At 41.6% G+C, this 20,586-nt stretch overlaps 1 protein-coding gene across 6 annotated transcripts in view; it reads right to left on the bottom strand.

The window, feature by feature from the left end:
- The window catches only part of prdm10 (PR domain containing 10), a 289,396-nt gene that overhangs the window by 127,117 nt on the left and 141,693 nt on the right, over positions 1–20,586 (bottom strand). For 5 of the 6 annotated variants that reach the window (XR_009654875.1, XM_060923486.1, XM_060923487.1 and 2 more), the window contains 3 exons: positions 16,277–16,336; positions 15,637–15,741; positions 396–585 (listed from right to left, as the gene is read on the bottom strand). Coding sequence is in view for 5 of the 6 variants with exons in the window: in XM_060923486.1 (XP_060779469.1) it covers positions 396–585; positions 15,637–15,741; positions 16,277–16,336 (355 nt within the window). In the remaining variant the exon portion in view is untranslated. The remainder of the gene's footprint in view (positions 1–395; positions 586–15,636; positions 15,742–16,276; positions 16,337–20,586) is intronic. The other variant, XM_060923489.1, reaches the window with a different exon arrangement.

Below are 20,586 nucleotides of genomic sequence, written 5' to 3'. Positions count from 1 at the left end.
TTTTGTAAGGAGGAATTGGCTAAAATCCCTCCTATCAGTTGTGCAGGACTGACCACCAGCAACACCAGTTGCTGCTCAAGGGGGGCACAACACTCACTTACTGAAAGCAAAGGGGCACGTACTTTTTCTGACAAATACACTTACAAGTTGCATAATTTCTACTCAATAAAGAAATGTAAAAACTAACATTTTTGTGTCATTTGTTTAATTGGGTTCTCTTTACCCCAAAAAATCTGATCAGGTTTCAAGTCAAATGTATGCAGAAACACAGAAAATTATAAAGGGTTCCCAAACTGTACCAAAGAACATTCAGCCTGTCATCAGTAACTACTGTATCAAGGACACAAGGCACAGAAACACTCTAAATTACATTAGTTATGTGATTGTGCACTCACAAAGATGCTGAGGGGTGAAGGGTTGAGGTGGCCTTGGTTCCCAGTCATCCAGTTCTGAATCATCTCTATTATCATCATCATCATCATCATCATCATCTTCATCCTCAGAGTCCACAGTAGAGTCTGTAGCTGCCAAGGGACTGACCGAAGGCTCTGTGATGGTAGGGAGAGTACTGCTGGGCATGTGATTCTAAGTGTGGAAAAAAAATAAGGAACAAATTCTTGATAATTTTAAATGAATAATTTTGTGGAAAATAAACTACATTCTAATAATCTCCATTTACCCACTTCCATATAATTGATCAGTCAGCAAGTTTGTTTGTTGCTCTTTTTTTTTTTTCTCTCCCTGCACTGGGACCCAAAATATTTTCTATAAATATCTCCCTCAAACCATATACAGCTTTTATCACAAAGTTGTCAGAACGACTTACTATGAACTATAAAATTAACAAAACTATTGTGTAGCTGAACAGATTTGACACTTTTTGTAAGTCTGTTCATTCTTTTGGGGTGAACTCTGTCCTTTTTTATTTTTTCAGAAAAAAAAAAAAAGTCAAGTGTAAGCACACTTTGCCCATTGACCAGATCTTGCTGAGTTACACAGAACAATATAGAGACCATAGATCAACTTACTTTCAAATATGGATGCATGGGCATAGTCAAAAACTGGTTTGTGAATGGAGGGTCGAGTTTGGAGAGTGACTGGTGAGAATAAGGCTGCACCTGTGGGTGATTTTCTTAACAAGTGTACTGTGTGGCTTCCGGTATGCTGTGGTAGTGAGAAGCAGCGTGGTTTCATCTCTCCCCAGTTCAGTACTATTTAACTTATCTTTCACCAGCTGAACCAGCATAAAAACTTATCAAACTGTCTTCTTAACTTTACTTCACAATGCCGAAGTCTGCAAAACAGCAAAAAATTGACCAGTTCCGGGATACGGCAGAAGATCCTGTTGACTCGAGTGAAGCTAATGCTAATTCCAAGCATGCTGCTAATGCTAAAGGCCCGTTACCTGAGTTTTCTCCTGAAGCGCTGCTTAAACACATTGCCACTGTTGTTGCCGAAGAAGGCAAGCGGACGCAAACTATGATCCAGCAAGTCCCCACCAGCTTCGAATCGATACTGGGTGAAAAGGTCGACAGCATGCTGAAGCGCATTGAGGAGGTCGCAGTAGCTACCGACTCCCTCACTGCATGTCAAACCAAATACGAGGCCCGTGTCTCCGCCTTGGAGGACAACGTTACACCGCTGAAGAGGAAACTAATCGCGTTGGAGAAAGTAAATGCCGAGTTGACATCTAAAGTCACAGATTTAGAGGGTCGCTCCCGACGGGACAATATGAGAATCTTAAACCTCAAGGAGTCGACCGAAGGAAGTGATCCGGTTCGTTTCTTTAGAGGTTTCATTCCCAAGGTGCTGGAGCTCCCGGTCCAATCTATTTCAAATCAACCGCACACATCGAAGTCTCGGGCCGCCTTTGGAAGGTCACCCTCACCCTGTCATTTTCAAGATCCATCGTTCCAGAGATGTCTCCATGTTATTGTCTGCAGCAAGACGCGAAGGAATCATCCAACATGATTCCATGCTGCTTTGCTCCCGACATCCCTCCGCTGGTCTGGTCTGCACGTAGAGCTTTCAACCCTGTCTGCACCGAGCTTATAAAGCGAAACATCCATTTCCAGATTATCTTCCCTGCGGTGCTGTCATTCAGGGTAAATGGTGTGCAGAAGTCATTCAAGGACCCAGAGGATGCAAAGACATTTTTGGACGGTAACATGTGATCTGTCCCGTTATCTGCCTTTCATTGTACTGTTGGCAGCTGGTGAGTCAGACATTTAACTTTATCTGTTATCTTTATTATTATTATTGTGAATATTATTTTTCTGTGTCTGGCTTATTATCTTAAGACCGTTAGCTATCTGAGCGGGGAAGTTGGCCACCTTTTGGTGATTAATTGATTAATTAAGCAAGGTGATTAATTAATTAATTAATCCTTTTTCATTTTCAAGCTAGTTAGAGAAGTGATTTTGACACTTCCATGTGTTTTTGAAGTTTTGGTTGAGGCTAGCTTATTTTCTTCTCCTTAGGAGTTACAGACATGGGTGCTCTTGTCTTCTCCTTGTTTTGTGTTTCTATTTGTATCGTTCAGATGTTCTTGAGTTGTTGTAGATCCAGAGGTTCTTCTCTCCCCCTTCACCTCCCCTGTCCAAGGTTCATATCCATTGCCTTCGATTACACTGCCCTCCTTTTGCCTCTGTATTTATACTGTAATGGCTGACGGTCTCCAGTTGAAAGTCCTGAGCCTTAATGCAAGTAATAATAATAAAAAAATAATCCAGTGAAAAGAGTTGCTATTTTGGACTTCCTTCGTAAACTAGGAGCCCATTTCGCTATGATACAAGAAACTCATATGGTTAGTCGTGATGAGAACCGTTTATCGAATAGATTTTTCCGGTTACTTGCTCATTCTTCTGCCACTAATTCAAGATTGATTCAAGATTTTTATTTGTCATATACACAATAACAGACAGCGGTTTATTATTGGGTAATGAAATTCTTATTTTGCAACTGCCCGACCAAACTACGCTTACCAAAATAAAAAGAAATATATATAAAATATGAAATATAAAATATAAAGTGCATATGGAATGCAAAATATAAAGGAGTGAAAAATGAAGATAACATTTAAAAAAAAAAAAAGGCAAACAAACAATGTGCAAACATAGAGGTAGATATACTGTGCAATGTCTTGTGCAAAACTGCTAATATAATCCGTGGTTCAAAAGCCTGATGGAACTATAGAGGTAGATGTGATTATAATCCTTGGTTCAAAAGCCTGATGGCCTGGGGGTAAAAACTGTTTGTCAGTCTAGTAGTCCTTGCTTTCACACTCCTGTAGCGTCTGCCAGATGGTAGGAGCGTGAATAGTCTGTGTTGTGGGTGTGTTTGGTCCCTGATGATGCTCTGTGCCCTTTTTGTGACCCGGGTGTTGTAAATGTCCTGTAGTGGGGGGAGGACAGCTCCACAGATGAACTGTGCCATTTTAATAATAATAAAACCAAAAGGTGTAGCAATTACCTGCCATCGTAATTTGCACTTTAAATTGCTGGATACATGGTCTGACAATAAAGGCAGAATAGTTATTGCCAAAATTCATATAGAAAATACAGACATCGCACTTGTATCGCTCTATGCTCCTAATACCTTTGACTCACAACTCTATGAACAGATAACTAAAATTCTGCTAGACCTTCCTGACTTTAAGTTCATCATAGATGCTGATTTTAATGCTGTATTGGACCACTCTCTTGATAGATCTGGTCAATCTGAAAACAAAGAACAAAAACAGGGTTCTGATGCCTTGTGCTCTTGGTCAAATAACATTGGAGTGGTGGATTTATGGCGTTTGATTAACCCTACCTCCAGAGAGTTCACCCACCTCTCTGCAAGGCACAAGTCCTTTTCGCGTATTGATTTTATTTTTGCCTCTAGAGGCTTGTTTCGAAAAATTATGGAGGTCACTCTCTTGCCAGTCACTTTTTCAGATCACAAGGCAGTGGTTGTTCTTGCCTTGATTCGCTCCACTCCTTTGCGAGCTCCTAAATGGCGTTTTAATACTACCTTACTTCGTGACGAGTCATTTAGAACTCAGTTTTTGGCTCAACTGAGTGAATTTGTCGATATAAACAAAGGGTCAGTCAGTGACCCAAGGATACTCTGGGACGCTGTTAGAGGCTTTATTAGGAACAATGCTACACTGTATGCATCTAATTTAAGAAAAGCCCGCTCTTCCAGACTATCTCAGCTGGAGCACAAACTCTCAACATTGGATAACTTATTACAACAAAATTTTGATGATCAGGTTGCATTACAGTATGACCTGGTGAAAAAAGACATTAATGCTATTCTCAAACGGTGTGCTGAGTTCTTGATCCATAAAACACGCCAAACATATTATTTTAATGGAGCTAGACCCAGCCATTTACTCTTGCTGAGGCTGAAGGCTAAAGAACATTTCTCTGACATCACCTCTATTAGATCAGAAGACGGTCATATGGTAACAGAACCCCCTGAAATTAATGCTTCTTTTCATAGTTTCTACGCTGACTTGTATAGCTCTGAGGTTTCTCACGATAAAGATTCATGCAACAAATTCTTGAGTTCCATTCAGCTACCTAAAATGACAGACGTTGGCTCCCAAAGTTTAAATGCCCCATCACTTTAAACGAGCTTAAGGCAGCAGCTGACGACATGCACAAGGGCAAATCACCTGGCCTGGATCTCCTCAGAATTTTACACAGCCTTTTGGCATAGTTTGGGGCCCCTGTTTCTTGATATGATTCAGGCCTCCTTGGAGAGAGGCACTTTCTCCAGAGATGTGAATATAGCAATCATTTCACTGTTACTAAAAAAAGATAAAGAACCTTCTGAATGTGCCAATTATAGACCTTTATCCCTTTTAAATGCTGATATAAAAATTTACGCTAAGCTTCTTGCACGTAGGCTCCAACCTTTTATGACAAAACTCATTAATTGTGACCAAACAAGATTCATTAGATCCAGGCAGTCTTCAGACAATGTGAGGAGACTATTACATATAATACATGGGGCCTCCTCATTACAACTACCATCAGCTATCTTCTCATTAGATGCTATGAAAGCATTTGGCCGTTTGGAGTGGCAGTATCTCTGGTCAGTACTGGAGGTTTTTGAGTTGGGTCCTCACTTCATACATATGATTAAAGTTTTATATACCAATCCAACAGCTATGGTACTTACAGGCAGGACTTGTTCCTCCCTATTTAACATTATGAGGGGCTCCAGACAGGGATGCCCTTTGAGTCCACTCCTGTTTGCACTCTCTCTGGAGCCTCTCGCCCAGTCGATCTGAATGTCTAAAGGTATCACTCCTATCACTGTGTTTGGGACCTCACATTATATATCTTTGTATGCGGATGATATCCTCTTATATTTAGGGAACGCTCAGCAGTCTCTACCTGTTGTTCTAACTATTTTTCAATATTTTAGTGGTATATCTGGGTACAGAATAAATTGGACGAAGTCAGCTTTCTTACCTCTGAATGACCAAATGAGAAACATGGCTTTACCTGCAAATATACCAGTAGTCAACCACTAAGTATTTGGGCATTAAGATTAGCTCATCATTACAGACCATTGTCAAGTCCAACTACGAAGAAACTTTGTCCAACATAACCCGTGACCTTGATAAATGGTCTGCGCTGCCAAATTCTCTTAGGTCTCGTGTAACTATTATTAAAATGAATGTGCTTCCCCAGATTAACTTTGTGAGCGCGATGCTGCCTTTGCCACCTCCCCCACGTTTTTGGGACAAGGCCCAGCAGATAATTTCTAACTTTGTCTGGAATAGAAAGTGTCCTCGTCTTAGATTATCCACAGCACAGAGAGATAGAGCTGACAGGGGACTCTCACTGCCTAACCCTAAATTACATCACTGGGCCTTCACTCTGCACCCTCTGATCAGCTGGCTCAACGAGGGTATCGAGACATCATGGCGAACACTGGAAGAGAATATGGTTCATCCATTGAAACTAAATGAATTCTTATTTTCCAATATTCCCATAAAGAAATCTCAAGTCCGCTATGGTCCCATTGTGACTCACGTATTAGCAGTTTGGAGGGCAGCAGAAAAAATGTGTGGTCTAATTGGAACCCCTATTCGCCTATCTTTTATAACGATCATTTGTTGATTGGTAAATCCCCAATTAAGGTCAATGTCGACAGTGGTACGACAAGGGGATTCATTCTCTTGGCGACATTTTTGGTGACGGGCCTATACTCATTTGAAGAACCCACATTCCGGTTCTACTTACAACATTCCACGTTTTATTTCTACTTGCAGCTAAGAACAGGTCATGAAAACATATGGTGTACCCTGGCAAGGTCCACTAGAGGAACACTCTTTGATCAAACTTTTGCGTCAGGCCCGGGAATCTAGGAAAATTGTATCTATATTGTATCGCTATTTCCTAGAAAAAAACGTATGTTACTCTGCCAGTTAATGCATCTTGGCGGGCAGATATCCATGACCTTGACCCCAACTTCAACTGGGATGGGGTCTGGGATACAGTTAAACAGTCATCCAGAAACCCTGACCACCAACAGATTCATCTAAATTTCATTCACAGAACATACATGACTCCTCGTGAACTTTACAGTATGAAATTAAAAGATAATCCAAGTTGTACAGTGTTTTACAGGCACAGTGGGTACCTTTTTCCACATGATTTGGGAATGCCCAGGGGTTGCAAATTTTTGGAAAATGGTGCAGAGAGAACTGTCATTGTTAATGTCCATTCCTATCCCCCTGTCCCCATCTGTTTTTATTTTATTATTAAATGATCTCTCTCAACTGAAACTTTCAAAATCCCCAAAGCGCGTGTTTCTGGCTGTCCTAACTGCAGCTAAAAAGATGATTGCAACAAGATGGAAACCGCCTCATATACTAACACGGCGTCAGTGGCTGCTTAACTTCATAGATGTTGCGCTTCTGGAATTGTCCACAGCACGCGTCCATGGTGCAAAAGAGGAAGTGACATTGGGCTGGGTTCGAACAGTGGAGGCTCTCAAAGGCATTTTGGTGTGGAACCCCCCCCCCACACACACACACACACGTCCCCCTCTGGTCCTGTATTCTTTGGTTTATGTTCCCTGTTTTGGTCTTTTATTGTGTACTGCAAATTGTGGATGGCATCTAACTTTTTGATATATCTAAATAGGTTATACATCAATGGCACTTTTTTCCCTTTGCTTTTGTGGCATTTTATCTATTTTATTTACTTACTTATTGTATTTCTATTTATTTATTTTCAGTTATACCTTTATTTTATTTTTATGTTTTCATTTTATTTTTTATTATTATCTGGTGTATGCATGTGTATGTATGTGTGTATCTGTGTGTGCGTACATGTGTATATATTTGCTTAATTTATATGCTGTTGAATGATGATGAATGTTGTCCTTCAAATCCCAATAAAAATTAGATCACAAAAAAACAAGTGTACTGTGTTTCACTGAGCAGCAGCAAGGATAAAAGGGGACAAGACAAGAGCCATGAGTGAGAGAGAACTGAGCTGCATAAAACTGTACTAGTTGGGTGTGTTTTTGAGCATTGAAAACCAAGAAAAATAAAAAAAAAAGTAAAGAGCACTCATCCGAGGAAGTGTTACACTGGTGCCGAAACCCAGGAAAATTGAGGAAGATGTGACATCATGCAGTCCTTGTGACTCAAACTGCATGTGGAGCAGGAACAGTACCTCCAGGCCCAGATAGAGGATTGGCAGGTGTTACGGAGCCTGGTCCAGCCAGCGGGTACTCCAGCAGCAGTTACATGGAGGCTGCTGCAGCCATGTCCCACACCATGCTCTCCAAGATGGGACTGCATTATGACTCCATGAGGATGAACAGGATGAAGCATTTGTGGAGCTGTTTGGGCATGCTATGACAGCATGGGGCTGGTTAGAGTCATAGTAGGCAGTCTGCTTGTTGCCATTACTGTTGGATGAAGCCCAGCCCCCTTACCCCTCTCAGGTTGGTGACGCTGGGACCACAGATGTGGGAAGAGGGCCTGGGCAGGTGTATTGGCATTGCAGGGAACCTTAGCATTTGTAGGACCAATGCCACCTGAAGTAGGTGGGGGTCCCCAATGTGCCACAGGCTTCCTCTGATTGAGCTGGGACATATGCCCACTGGTGAGGTTTCAAAGGGTATAAACATGCACTGGTGGATTTGAGCTGTAATTAAACCACAATTCACCTATGCCTGATTCAAGGTGAAGCGCTGGATGCAGCACACCATGTGAAGGTGAAGTGTGTGCATGGGGATGTGCATAAATATCCACTAGTGCCCATTCATGATTCAATTGAAAAGCATAAACTATAGTCAGCAGTTAGTCCTCACCTCATGCATCTATTGAATTTGGCAACAAACTGGCCTGCATTTCAGACGCTGTTAAGGAGAATGTGTGTGGGTGGGTCCTGCAACAGTGTAGAATGGTTTGGCATATGCTAAGCATTGGCTGGGAAGTGGTGTCTGGGGCATCAGCTCCTCAGGACTTCAGCTCCACATCAGGAAGGCATGGAGGGTGGGGAGGTCCTTGCCCCCTCACCCCTTGGATGAACTACCCCCATGGAGCAGACAGAAAACTGCTCCTCAGCCTCAAGCAAGCCTTTGGCGAAGTGAAAGTAACTGATGGTCAGTGGATCCATTTGTGGCAAATGTGCGGCATCTTGTTAACATTAGCTGGAACATTTTGCATGCCACCCCAAAAACGCAACTGCACCACCTTCCATTTATCAAGGTCCCTTGAGAAAGAATTCGTATGGACCTCATCAGGCCATGGGAATGGACTACAGGAGGGCATCACTTTGTGTTAGTCCTGGTGGATTACACCACACAATACCCTGAAACCATGCCTTTTCGCAACAACGAACTAGGGATGTTAACCGATGACCGTTTGACCGATGGTTGACCGAATCAACGTCAACCGGTTAATTTTTTTTTGGCTGTCGGTTAAAAAAAAAATCAATCGTTTTGAAGCTGCCGATTTTGGAGCGGAGAACCTGGAATTCTGTGTTGTAAACGCTTGGGGCATGCCATGCGGTGTAAGGACGACAGCTGACAAATCAGAAACACCCATTCAGTCATGTCCTGCCCTCCCGCCCCAGTTGAAGACAGCTGCCACTCAGCGAAAGAAAAGTCTCAGGTGTTGGATTACATTTTATGACGTAACATCAAGGAAATTCTTGACAATCAAAGAAACAAGAACACGGCGCATGAATGAAGTCGATGGTTGATTAGTCTGGTGAATATTAATGTCAACGTAATAATAATACACAAGATCTGAACTAAAACCTGGTTACTCACTGATGTTACTTAACATCAGACAGTTGCTATATTAGCTTAGCGGCTAATCAGCTCAGCTCCAGCTATCCCATTCCCAATGGCTGTGCACAATTAGCAGCCATGTAACTGTAATATCAGTAGCTGGAAAACAATTGCAGTATGAGGTCTCTGTGTCTCACTTCGAAGAAAAGTGCCTAGTCCGTAGCAGTATGCAATATCAACACACAGCCTACTGCAGTTAACTGTAAACACCAGGGGCCGTATTGCTAAAACGTCCTATCTTCAATGAAAAGTTAAGATGGGACAAGTGTATGATATGTATGAACAATCGTTTTCAATAGGCTACTCAATGCAAGCACCGGTAGTGACTGAGCTAAAGCTTGCCGCTTAGAAAATGAGGGCAATTGATTGAGAACATGTTCACACTGATATTTTTAATGCAAAGTTGCAACTTAACAAAAGTGCGTACCCCTTGCTGACACAGCCGCAGACACAGACCCGGGTGGAGAAGGACAAGGAGGAGTCGAGGGGGGATTTCACGCTTCTCACGATGTCTCTAAGCTGGAGCCATTTGTCCTCCGCTCCAATACAAACCCCTCGACATCAGTGCCGCATTTGACTAAATGTTTCGCGCTGTAGAAAAGGTAATGTGAGTGGAGGGCAGCGACTGGGACTGAATGTGCGGATGCTCGCGGTTAGATTTAGAATAGATTCTAATAATTCCAATTCTAGAATTTTAAACTCATAGGTTAACCGACTTTAACCGGCTAATGAGGCTCGGTGGTCGGTCAAGATTTTTTTTAGTTTTTGCCATCCCTACAACGAACAACTGCCGAGGCACTCTTCAAAATAATCTTGGATAGATTCAAAAGAGATTCTGACTGATCAAGGCTCCGTGTTTATGTCACTCGTACTTCACAAACAATATGAATTACGCTGCAACCCCATTACAAGAAACTCGTTGGGGGATGTCCAAATAGTTCGTTATCCCAAAAAGTTAATAATATTGAAATGGACCCACTTGTCACAGCACTCACTCATGCGTAAAATGAGGCCAACGGTGTTTAATTTATATTTATGCTTAATTCACTTACATATTTACAACCCCGATTCCAAAAAGTTGGGACAAAAGTACAAATTGTAAATAAAAACGGAATGCAATAATTTACAAATCTCAAAAACTGATATTGTATTCACAAAAGAACATAGACAACATATCAAATGTCGAAAGTGAGACATTTTGAAATTCCATGCCAAATATTGGCTCATTTAAAATTTCATGACAGCAACACATCTCAAAAAAAGTTGGGACAGGGGCAATAAGAGGCTGGAAAAGTTAAAGGTACAAAAAAGGAACAGCTGGAGGACCAAATTGCAACTCATTAGGTCAATTGGCAATAGGTCATTAACATGACTGGGTATAAAAAGAGCATCTAGGAGTGGCAGCGGCTCTCAGGAGTAAAGATGGGAAGAGGATCACCAATCCCCCTAATTCTGCGCCGACAAATAGTGGAGTAATATCAGAAAGGAGTTCGACAGTGTAAAATTGCAAAGAGTTTGAACATATCATCTACAGTGCATAATATCATCAAAAGATTCAGAGAATCTGGAAGAATCTCTGTGCATAAGGGTCAAGGCTGGAAAACCATACTGGGTGCCCGTGATCTTCAGGCCCTTAGACAGCACTGCATCACATACAGGCATGCTTCTGTATTGGAAATCACAAAATGGACTCAGGAATATTTCCAGAGAACGTCATCTGTGAACACAATTCACCGTGCCATCCGCCGTTGCCAGCTAAAACTCTATAGTTCAAAGAAGAAGCCGTATCTAAACATGATCCAGAAGCGCAGACGTCTTCTCTGGGCCAAGGCTCATTTAAAATGGACTGTGGCAAAGTGGAAAACTGTTCTGTGGTCAGACGAATCAAAATTTGAAGTTCTTTATGGAAATCAGGGACGCTGTGTCATTTGGACTAAAGAGAAGAAAGACGACCCAAGTTATCATCAGCGCTCAGTTCAGAAGCCTGCATCTCTGATGGTATGGGGTTGCATTAGTGCATGTGGCATGGGCAGCTTACACATCTGGTATATCCAGGTTCTAGAGCAACATATGCTCCCATCCAGACGACGTCTCTTTCAGGGAAGACCTTGCATTTTCCAACATGACAATGCCAAACCACATACTGCATCAATTACAGCATCATGGCTGCGTAGAAGAAGGGTCCGGGTACTGAACTGGCCAGCCTGTAGTCCAGATCTTTCACCCATAGAAAACATTTGGCGCATCATAAAACAGAAGATACAACAAAAAACACCTAAGACAGTTGAGCAACTAGAACCCCACATTAAACAAGAATGGGTTAACATTCCTATCCCTAAACTTGAGCAACTTGTCTCCTCAGTCCCCAGACGTATACAGACTGTTGTAAAGAGAAAAGGGGATGTCTCACAGTGGTAAACATGGCCTTGTCCCAACTTTGAGATGTGTTGTTGTCATGAAATTTAAAATCACCTAATTTTTCTCTTTAAATGATACATTTTCTCAGTTTAAACATTTGATATGTTATCTATGTTCTACTCTGAATAAAATATGGAATTTTGAAACTTCCACATCATTGCATTCCGTTTTTATTTCAGGGATGAGAGTGGGTGCTGATGAAAAAAAAGCAATAAATCTGTAATAAGGGGGGTCCGGGGGTAACCCCCCCCAGGAATTTTTTTTTCAAAATGAGACCTTACACACCCTATTTCCTGCAATCTGAGCTGTAGTTAATTAAAACACCTGATGCCTATTTTAATACTTATTGAAATAAAAACACTATTATATAGAACAATATGTATCAAAATCAATATGTGTATTGAATTAATTCAAAATTTACATACATTTTATGGGGACTGGTTATTACTCATTTTCAACATCACTTGTTTTTCTAAAAAAATGTCGATTAAAATTCATAGTTATTTACAGTTACATTAATAATTCAAATTTTCATATATTCAATATATTGAATTAAATAAAAACATTCATATCTTATGGAAACTGACCTTTTCCTAATGTCCACATTAGTTGTATATGATTTCTTCACAATGTCTATTTAAACTTTAAAGTTATATAGTTATCAACACTATCAGCTATAATTCAAATTATCATATATTCAATGTATTGAATCAAACAAATGCATATTTTATGGGGACTATCTTATTGTCCACATCACTTGTATGTTTTCTTCAAAAGGAAAATGTCTATTTACACTTTTTACAGTTAAAAAGTTATTTACAGTTCCCAGTTATTTTTGAAACAAATTTTCATTTGATCATTTAGATTTCAGCTTCTTGGCCAAGGCCAAAAGCTTATCAGTCCTCTCTTTTTTCCTTTTTCTTTCATTAGCCAGCACCTCCTGTCTTTTTACATGCTCTAACCTGGCTCTCTTCTGCTCTCTCTCACACTCCTCTCTTGCTTTCCTAAACTTGTTTTTTATACCAGCATCAATTTCACGTACCTTCGCTTCATCTCGCTTGTCAATAGTATTCGGCATCTTGAGAAAAAAACGCCGATTAGAGGAAAGTATTTTTGATATGCAGCTCACGAACATGTGTAAGTTTTGATAAAAGAAAGCGGATGTGGGTGTCTTTGTAAAAACTGTTTTGATTGGCTATTATGGTCTCGACATCGACGTTCTGACCAATAACAATGTAGATAACACGAATTTTACATCACATTCAACGAGATTAAACGAGACTAAAGACTTACAAATAATGTGCAAACATCGTTGGAGTTAATAAAGTTTGAACAGCATGAAGGAACATACCCCAACCCCCCGAAATTAATAAAAAAAAATTCTCAACGAATTTGGCATAATATAAAAAGCTCGTTTTTTACTCAGAAAAAGCGGAAATCCACCGAAAAGCGGAAAACTCTCATCCCTGTTATTTACAATTTGTACTTTGTCCCAACTTTTTTGGAATCGGGGTTGTACAAACTAAAGGAAATAAGTCACACTCACTGTTGTTTGCTTGCCGTATCTTCTTTCTTTTGTACTTTTGTACATTAATGCTACCATAACAGAAGGGCAAGTTACCTTTGCCAAGGGCACCGACAGAACCCCATACCATGCCAGACCCTGGCCTTTGAACTTGTTCCTGGTAACAGTTCAGATGGTCCGTTTTGTCTCTGGTCTGAAGCACATGGTATCATTTCTTCCAGAAAAGACCTGGAATACTGATTCATCTGACCATAACACAGACTTCCTTTTAGTTATGCTGTCATAGTTAGTTGCCGGAGTCCCTGCTTGTACTCGGTGCAATATGTATACTGTTCCTACTTATTCAGGTGACATTGGGCATACCTAACCACCTGTGTTTTCTTTCTCCCCCCCCCAAATCTGTCCCTCTGAGTTACATGGAGTCAACAGGAAATCTTTTGGTGGAGACGGTGGGGACCTCGACTGGCTATCGTAGCCTGCAGGGAATCGGCCGTCAGACATTCTGTCGCATGTCCCAGACCCGGTGAAATGTAACTGAATTGTCTTGGCCAGGCCTAAGGGTCCCATCTGCATCTCATCATTGCTGAGGAGTGTGCTCCCATCACCCAATCAAGCATCCAGCCAGAGCAGGTCATGATATATTTTTTACCATATTAACATGCCATTGTGCGTCATGCCTGATGTAAAGACTCTCGTCTCTGCGAGCCTACCACACAGATTTAATACTTGTCATTTTTAGGGCATACCTAACAACGTGTTTTCTTTCTTTCCCCCCCCCCCCCCCATCTGTCCCTCTGAGTTACATGTTGATCCTGGGATTGAGATGCTGGCCTCTTCTGCCCCTCGGACCTGCTTGATCCATCCTGGTGCCCTGTGTCTGGTCGGAGTTTTATCGCCCCACTCCTGTGAAGGACGGCCCCATGAGGACAGTTGAGGGTTATACCTGTTAAAACTGTTAATATTATAGTCAGGCTGTCTGTTGTTGCCCAAATGAGGATGGGTTCCCTTTTGAGTCTGGTTCCTCTCGAGGTTTCTTCCTCATGTCGTCTGAGGGAGTTTTTCCTTGCCACCGTCGCCACAGGCTTGCTCATTGGGGATAGATTAGGGATAAAATTAGCTCATGTTTTAAGTCGCTCAAATTCTGTAAAGCTGCTTTGCGACAATGTTTATTGTTAAAAGCGCTGTACAAATAAACTTGATTTGACTTCCATGATGTGATGGTCCATGCCAGATGCCTCTGAGCCCAGAGAAGTCGACAGCGCTTCTGGACACAGTTAACATAAGGCTTCCATTTTGCACAGTAAAGTTTTAACTGGCATTTGTGGCTGTAGCTCCGTATTGTAGTGCTTCACAAACATTTGCCACAGTAATCCAGAGTCCATGTGGTTATATCAGCTATAGATGAATGACGATTCTTGATGCAGTGCCATCTGAGGGATCAGAGATCATGGGTGTTCAGCTTAGGCTTGCATCCTTACCCTTTATGCACCAAAATTCCTCCAGATTCCTTGAATCATTTAATGACATTATGCACCACGGAGAGTGAAATGTCCAAATCTCTTCCTATTTTTCTTTGAGGAAAATAGTTTTAAATATTTCAATAAATTCTCATGTATTTGTTAATAAACTGGAAATCCTTGATCTATATTTGTTCCTCAAAGACTAGACCTTTCCTGGATAATGATTTTATACTGAATCATGATAATCACCTGTTGATATCACCTGTTTCAAATCACATCACTATTTAATTGTTTTACCTCATTACTAGCCCTAAATTATCCCTGTCCCAACATTTTTGGAATGTGTTGCAGGTCTGAAATGCAGGAATGGATGCATATTGAAAAAATGAAATGATTTTAAACATTTAAACAATTTTGTCATGCATTTGTTGATAAACTGGAGATCCTTGGCCCATCTTTGTTCCTCAAAGACTAGGCCTTTCCTGGATACTGATTTTGTACGGAATCAAAACATGACTAAACAGACAAAACAAAACATGAAATATCTTGGGTTTATACTGTCTGTAACGAAATACAAGTCAAATTAAATTTATAAATCACTGTTTTTATTTGTATTTTCCATACCATCCTAGCTTTTTCTGATTTGGGGTTGTAGTAGTTTCTTGATTTTGGGGGGGAGGAAAAAACAAACAAACAAACAAAAAAAAAAAAAAAAACCTGTTGCTTTGAAACAAATTGCTTCCTGACTCCTTTACGTTTGACAGAAGCTAAAATATCACTAGCAATATCTAACAATATTTTCATACATAATATCCTATTTTTACTCGTGTCTGCAGCATCCAACCAGTCGTCACAGCAGTGAAAGTATTGGCAAGTGTGCTTAGATATGCCTTGCAATCATGCCCTCTCTCTTACCTGTGACACAGGCTCTAGTATAGCCTGTGGGGCATCTGCTACATTACTGAGCACATGTAGATTTGCAGCATTCATGTTCTGGCCACCTGGCAATAACACTGTGACCTGTGCAAGAAAAAAGACAAATCACTGAACAGTGGCCTATAAACCAGTAGTTCTGGGTTTTTTAGGGACTCCTTTAACTGTAAAATAAATTGCATGCACCCACTCAACACATTTTTATGAACAGAATCCAACTTTCTAAATATTAGGCATATTATTTGAAATGTGTCCAATGTTTCTGAATTTCCACTGAACAGTGTTCAAGGTGACATTATTTGTATGCTAAATTGTTTGTGAGAATTTGATTATACCCATTCAAGTAAAAAATAGATTAGACTCATTGTTATCAGAACTGAATAATAAATATATTTGCAAGCAGTGATATGCAGGGTTGAAACAGCCTTGGCCAAAGATGAGTTGTGATTCCCCTCCCCGAAAAAATAAGGAAAAAAGAAAAAAAAAAAACACAAACAAAAATACATCTCAGCCCTCCGGCTATGCTTCACGGCCCTCTAGAAGTCCCAGAACCCACTGTGAGAACCACGGTTATAAACAATAGGTTGAATCTCAGTGAAGTAAAATAACTTGGCTTGTATACCTGTTGAGTTGTACCATCTTGTTGAATGTATGCCACTTGGGGCTGGTCTGTAAACACAGCCTAAACAAAGACACATGCCTCAATTAAGTAATCCTCAGATAAGAAATAAAATACCTGTAACATTTATCAGTATGCACTGAACACAGTGTCATACTACAGCCACTCCAGACAGTACCCTCCGAAAGTATTGGACCGGCAAGTCCAATTTTTTTTTTTTGTACACTGAAAACATTTGGGTTTTGGTCAAAAGAGGAATATGACATGATAAATCAGAATTTTAGCTTTAATCTTCTGGGATACTCCGATAAAAAGTACTATAATTTTCTATAATGCTTTATTTTATACTTTTTAAATTCATAATTTAAAAATAACTTTAAACTATTAATTAATTAATTGATTAAGCAATTTCCCCTACAAAGTGTGATCATGTGGGACTTTTTTTAAATAAAAGGTGTGATTAGGAACAAATTCATTCTTTCATTTTAATTTACAGTAACTTTTTTTTTTTACCTATTTAGGAAATTATTACTTCATTAGGAAAAGCATATAAAAATTATTTATTTGAATTTGGTAAAGCCAGGGCTGCTTCACATGCAATGCAGAAAATTAGGATTATAACAGCTAGGATGCGACAATAAATCGGCAAGAGTTACCTCTAGTCATTACAATGCGAATAATGTATTGATTATATTTTTTCTTTATTAAAAATATTGAACATTACATTTTCTTCATTAAACATGCAGGGCAAGACATGGAGAAAAAGGATTAATAATAATTTCGTCATGCACGTTACAATGACAAAGATTTATAGAAATTTATAATATAATGATTAGGAATTATTTGTTTAAGACAAGTATAGCAGAGAATGGGAGAGATTGCTCTGTAGGTAAGATTTAATCCTCAGTTTTGCAATACAAATAAAGACTGATTTACTGAGGCAAACACAAACCAGATAGATTTAAAAATGATTACGCTTGTGTCTAAATTAAAACATGCTTTCACTGGGCAGTATTAAATAAGCTGTTTCTCTTTTAGAAAATGAGGCACTATTATAGGAACTATAATAATAATAATAATAATAATAATAATAATAATAATAATAATAGGAATAAACCCATCCTTCATTTTTGCACTCTCTGGTTGACACTCCTTAAAATACATTCATCATGTATTTGAAGATGGCGCCGCAAGAGTGGCAGCTAGTTGCAGTAGCTCCGAGGGTGTTTATGTGTTTTGGTATGTTTTTGTACTTTTTTCGTGTTTCTTTCTGCACTAGTCTCAGTCAGAAGTGTGCAACTCGAGATGTACTACTCGTGAGACTGTGCATTTGTATTTTTCTCTTTTTCTTTCTGGGGCGAGTTAAATCGGCATCAGCAGACCCTTTCAGCCACGGCTCCATTGTTTACACTCGGGAGCAGCTGTTAGCACTGTGCAACACCAAGGAACTCCCCCTGGAAAGACCGGTGATCCCTGCGGAATTAAGGAGAAGGAGAACGGGATGCAGAGCTGGAATGAAGTGCCGGGAGAAGAAAAGACGGTATAAACCATGTATACCGTCTGTCATCATGGGAAACGCAAGATCTCTCCTTAATAAGATGGATGAGCTAACGGCGCTAACCAGGCTGCAGAGGGAGTACCGGGAGTGTAGCCTTATGTGCTTCACAGAGACTTGGCTGAATGAACTCTCACCGGACTCACACGTCACTCTGGATGGATTTCAACTCGTGAGAACGGACAGGAAAGCCAAGGAGAGCGGTAAGAGGAAAGGAGGGGGTATAGCGATGTTTGTGAATGACAGATGGTGTAACCTGGGGCACATCAGGGTAAAGGAGCAGTTTTGCAGTAAAAACATTGAACTGCTAGCGGTTAGCATTCGGCCATATTACCTCCCGAGGGAATTCTCGGACTTTATCGCGATAACTGTGTACATCCCCCCAGCGGCCGATGCTGCTGCAGCCTGTGAGCTCTTACACACTACAGTGTCAAAGCTTCAGACATCGCACCCCCAGTCCCTGCTACTAATCTCCAGTGACTTCAATCATGCTTCCCTGTCCTCCACTCTCCCAACCTTCACTCAGTATGTGAAATGCCTCACCAGAGACAATAGAACTTTGGATTTAATGTATGTGAACACCAAGGACGCATATAGCTCATCACCCCTCCCCCCGCTGGGCCGTTCTGACCACAATCTGGTTCACTTGTCCCCTACATACATACCTATGGTGAATAAACAACCACCCACCAAGAGGTATGTAAGGAGCTGGTCTGAGGAGACCAGTATGGCACTGAGGGACTGCTTTGACATCACGGACTGGGATGTGTTGTGTGAACCTCACGGGGATGACACTGATAGCCTGACAACCTGCATCACGGATTACATTAATTTCTGTGTTGAAAACACTGTGCCAGTCAGGAAGGTATGGTGTTTTCCCAACAATAAACCCTGGGTGACCTCTGAACTAAAAGCCCTATTAAACGAGAAGAGGGTTTTTAAATCTGGCAACAAGGAGGAGATGAGGAGAGTGCAGAGGGAGCTGAAGAGGGGGATAAGGAGAGGCAAGGACAGCTACAGGAGGAAGCTGGAGGAGCACCTCAAGGGGAGCAACACCGGAGAGGTATGGAGAGGCCTGAAAACCATCTCTGGCCACACAAAGGACAGTGGGAAGGGCCCTGTATCTGGGGGCCAAGACTGGGCAAATGAGTTGAATCTCTTTTTCAACAGATTTGACTGTGCCACCCCACCCTCCCCCACTCACCATAGTCCTGACCGGTCTGTGATATCACTCCACCACGCCCCCTCTCCCCTCATAATACCTCTGACACCAACAGCTCCCTCCTCACACCACATCACCCCCCTCCGATCCCTGCCAGACCAATCCACACACTCCACCCCCGACCTCACTCTACAGGACACACACCTCGGCTACACCCATCGCCTCTCCATAACAGATGATCAGGTGTTGAAGGAGCTGAGGAGGATCAAGACAAGGAAAGCTGCTGGCCCTGATGGTATCAACTCCAGACTGCTTAAGGACTATGCAGATCAGCTCTGTGGGATTCTTCTGTACATTTTCAACCTGAGCCTCAGTCTGGAGAAAGTTCCACGTCTGTGGAAAACATTATGTGTGGCTCCAGTTCCCAAGACTGCGCACCCCAGGGAGCTCAACCACTTTAGGCCAGTAGCTTTAACGTCTCACCTAATGAAGATCATGGAGAGGATTGCTCTCTCCCACCTCCGACACCTGGTGAACAGCGACATGGACCCCCTGCAGTTCGCATATCAACCGGGCATTGGTGTGGATGACGCTGTCATTTACCTGCTACACTGGTCACTTTTGCACCTGGAGGGCACTGGGAGCACTGTGAGAATCATGTTCTTTGACTTCTCCAGTGCTTTCAACACAATCCAGCCATCACTGCTTAGGGGGAAGCTGGAGGGAGCTGGTGTCAACTGCCACCTGGCTGCATGGATTATCGACCACCTCATTAACAGACCGCAGTATGTGAGGCTCCGCGACTGTGTGTCTGATGTGGTAGTCTGCAGCACAGGGGCTCCACAGGGTACAGTGCTCTCTCCTTTCCTCTTTACACTTTACACATCTGACTTCAGCTACAACACGGACAGCTGCCACCTCCAGAAGTTCTCAGATGATACAGCCATCGTTGGACATGTGTCAGAGGGGGACGATCTGGAGTACAGAGAGGTCATCACCAACTTTGTTGCCTGGTGCAAACTGAACCACCTGCGCATCAACACCAGCAAGACAAAGGAGGTGGTGATCGATTTCAGAAGGAAGGTTCCTCAAATTGCACCAGTGAACATCCAGGGTTTGGACATTGAGATCGTGGAGGAGTACAAATACCTGGGTGTTCACCTCAACAACAAACTGGACTGGACTAACAACACAGATGTCCTGTACAAGAAGGGCCAAAGTCGTCTCCACCTCTTGAGAAGACTGAGGTCTTTTGGTGTGTGCAGGACACTGCTTAGGACTTTTTATGACTCTGTGGTAGCATCAGCGATTTTCTACGCTGTGGTCTGCTGGGGCTGTGGAAGTTCAGAGAGGGACAGGAAGAAACTTAAACTTGTCAGAAGGGCTGGCTCAGTCTTGGACTGTCCTCTGGACTCCATTGAAGTGGATGTTAGCCAAGCTGAGCTCAATCATGGATAACCCCTTTCACCCCCTACATGAGGCTGTGGGGGCTTTAAGCAGCTCTTTTAGTAGTAGACTGCTACACCCATGGTGTAAGAAGGAGAGATACCGCAGGTCATTCATACCTACTGCTGTCAGACTGTATAAAACCCACAA

Source organism: Neoarius graeffei, chromosome 6 (genome assembly GCF_027579695.1).
Source record: "Neoarius graeffei isolate fNeoGra1 chromosome 6, fNeoGra1.pri, whole genome shotgun sequence".
Lineage (NCBI taxonomy): Eukaryota > Metazoa > Chordata > Actinopteri > Siluriformes > Ariidae > Neoarius > Neoarius graeffei.
The sequence above is the reverse complement of the archived record's forward strand: the minus strand, read 5'-3'. Positions and strand labels throughout refer to the sequence as shown.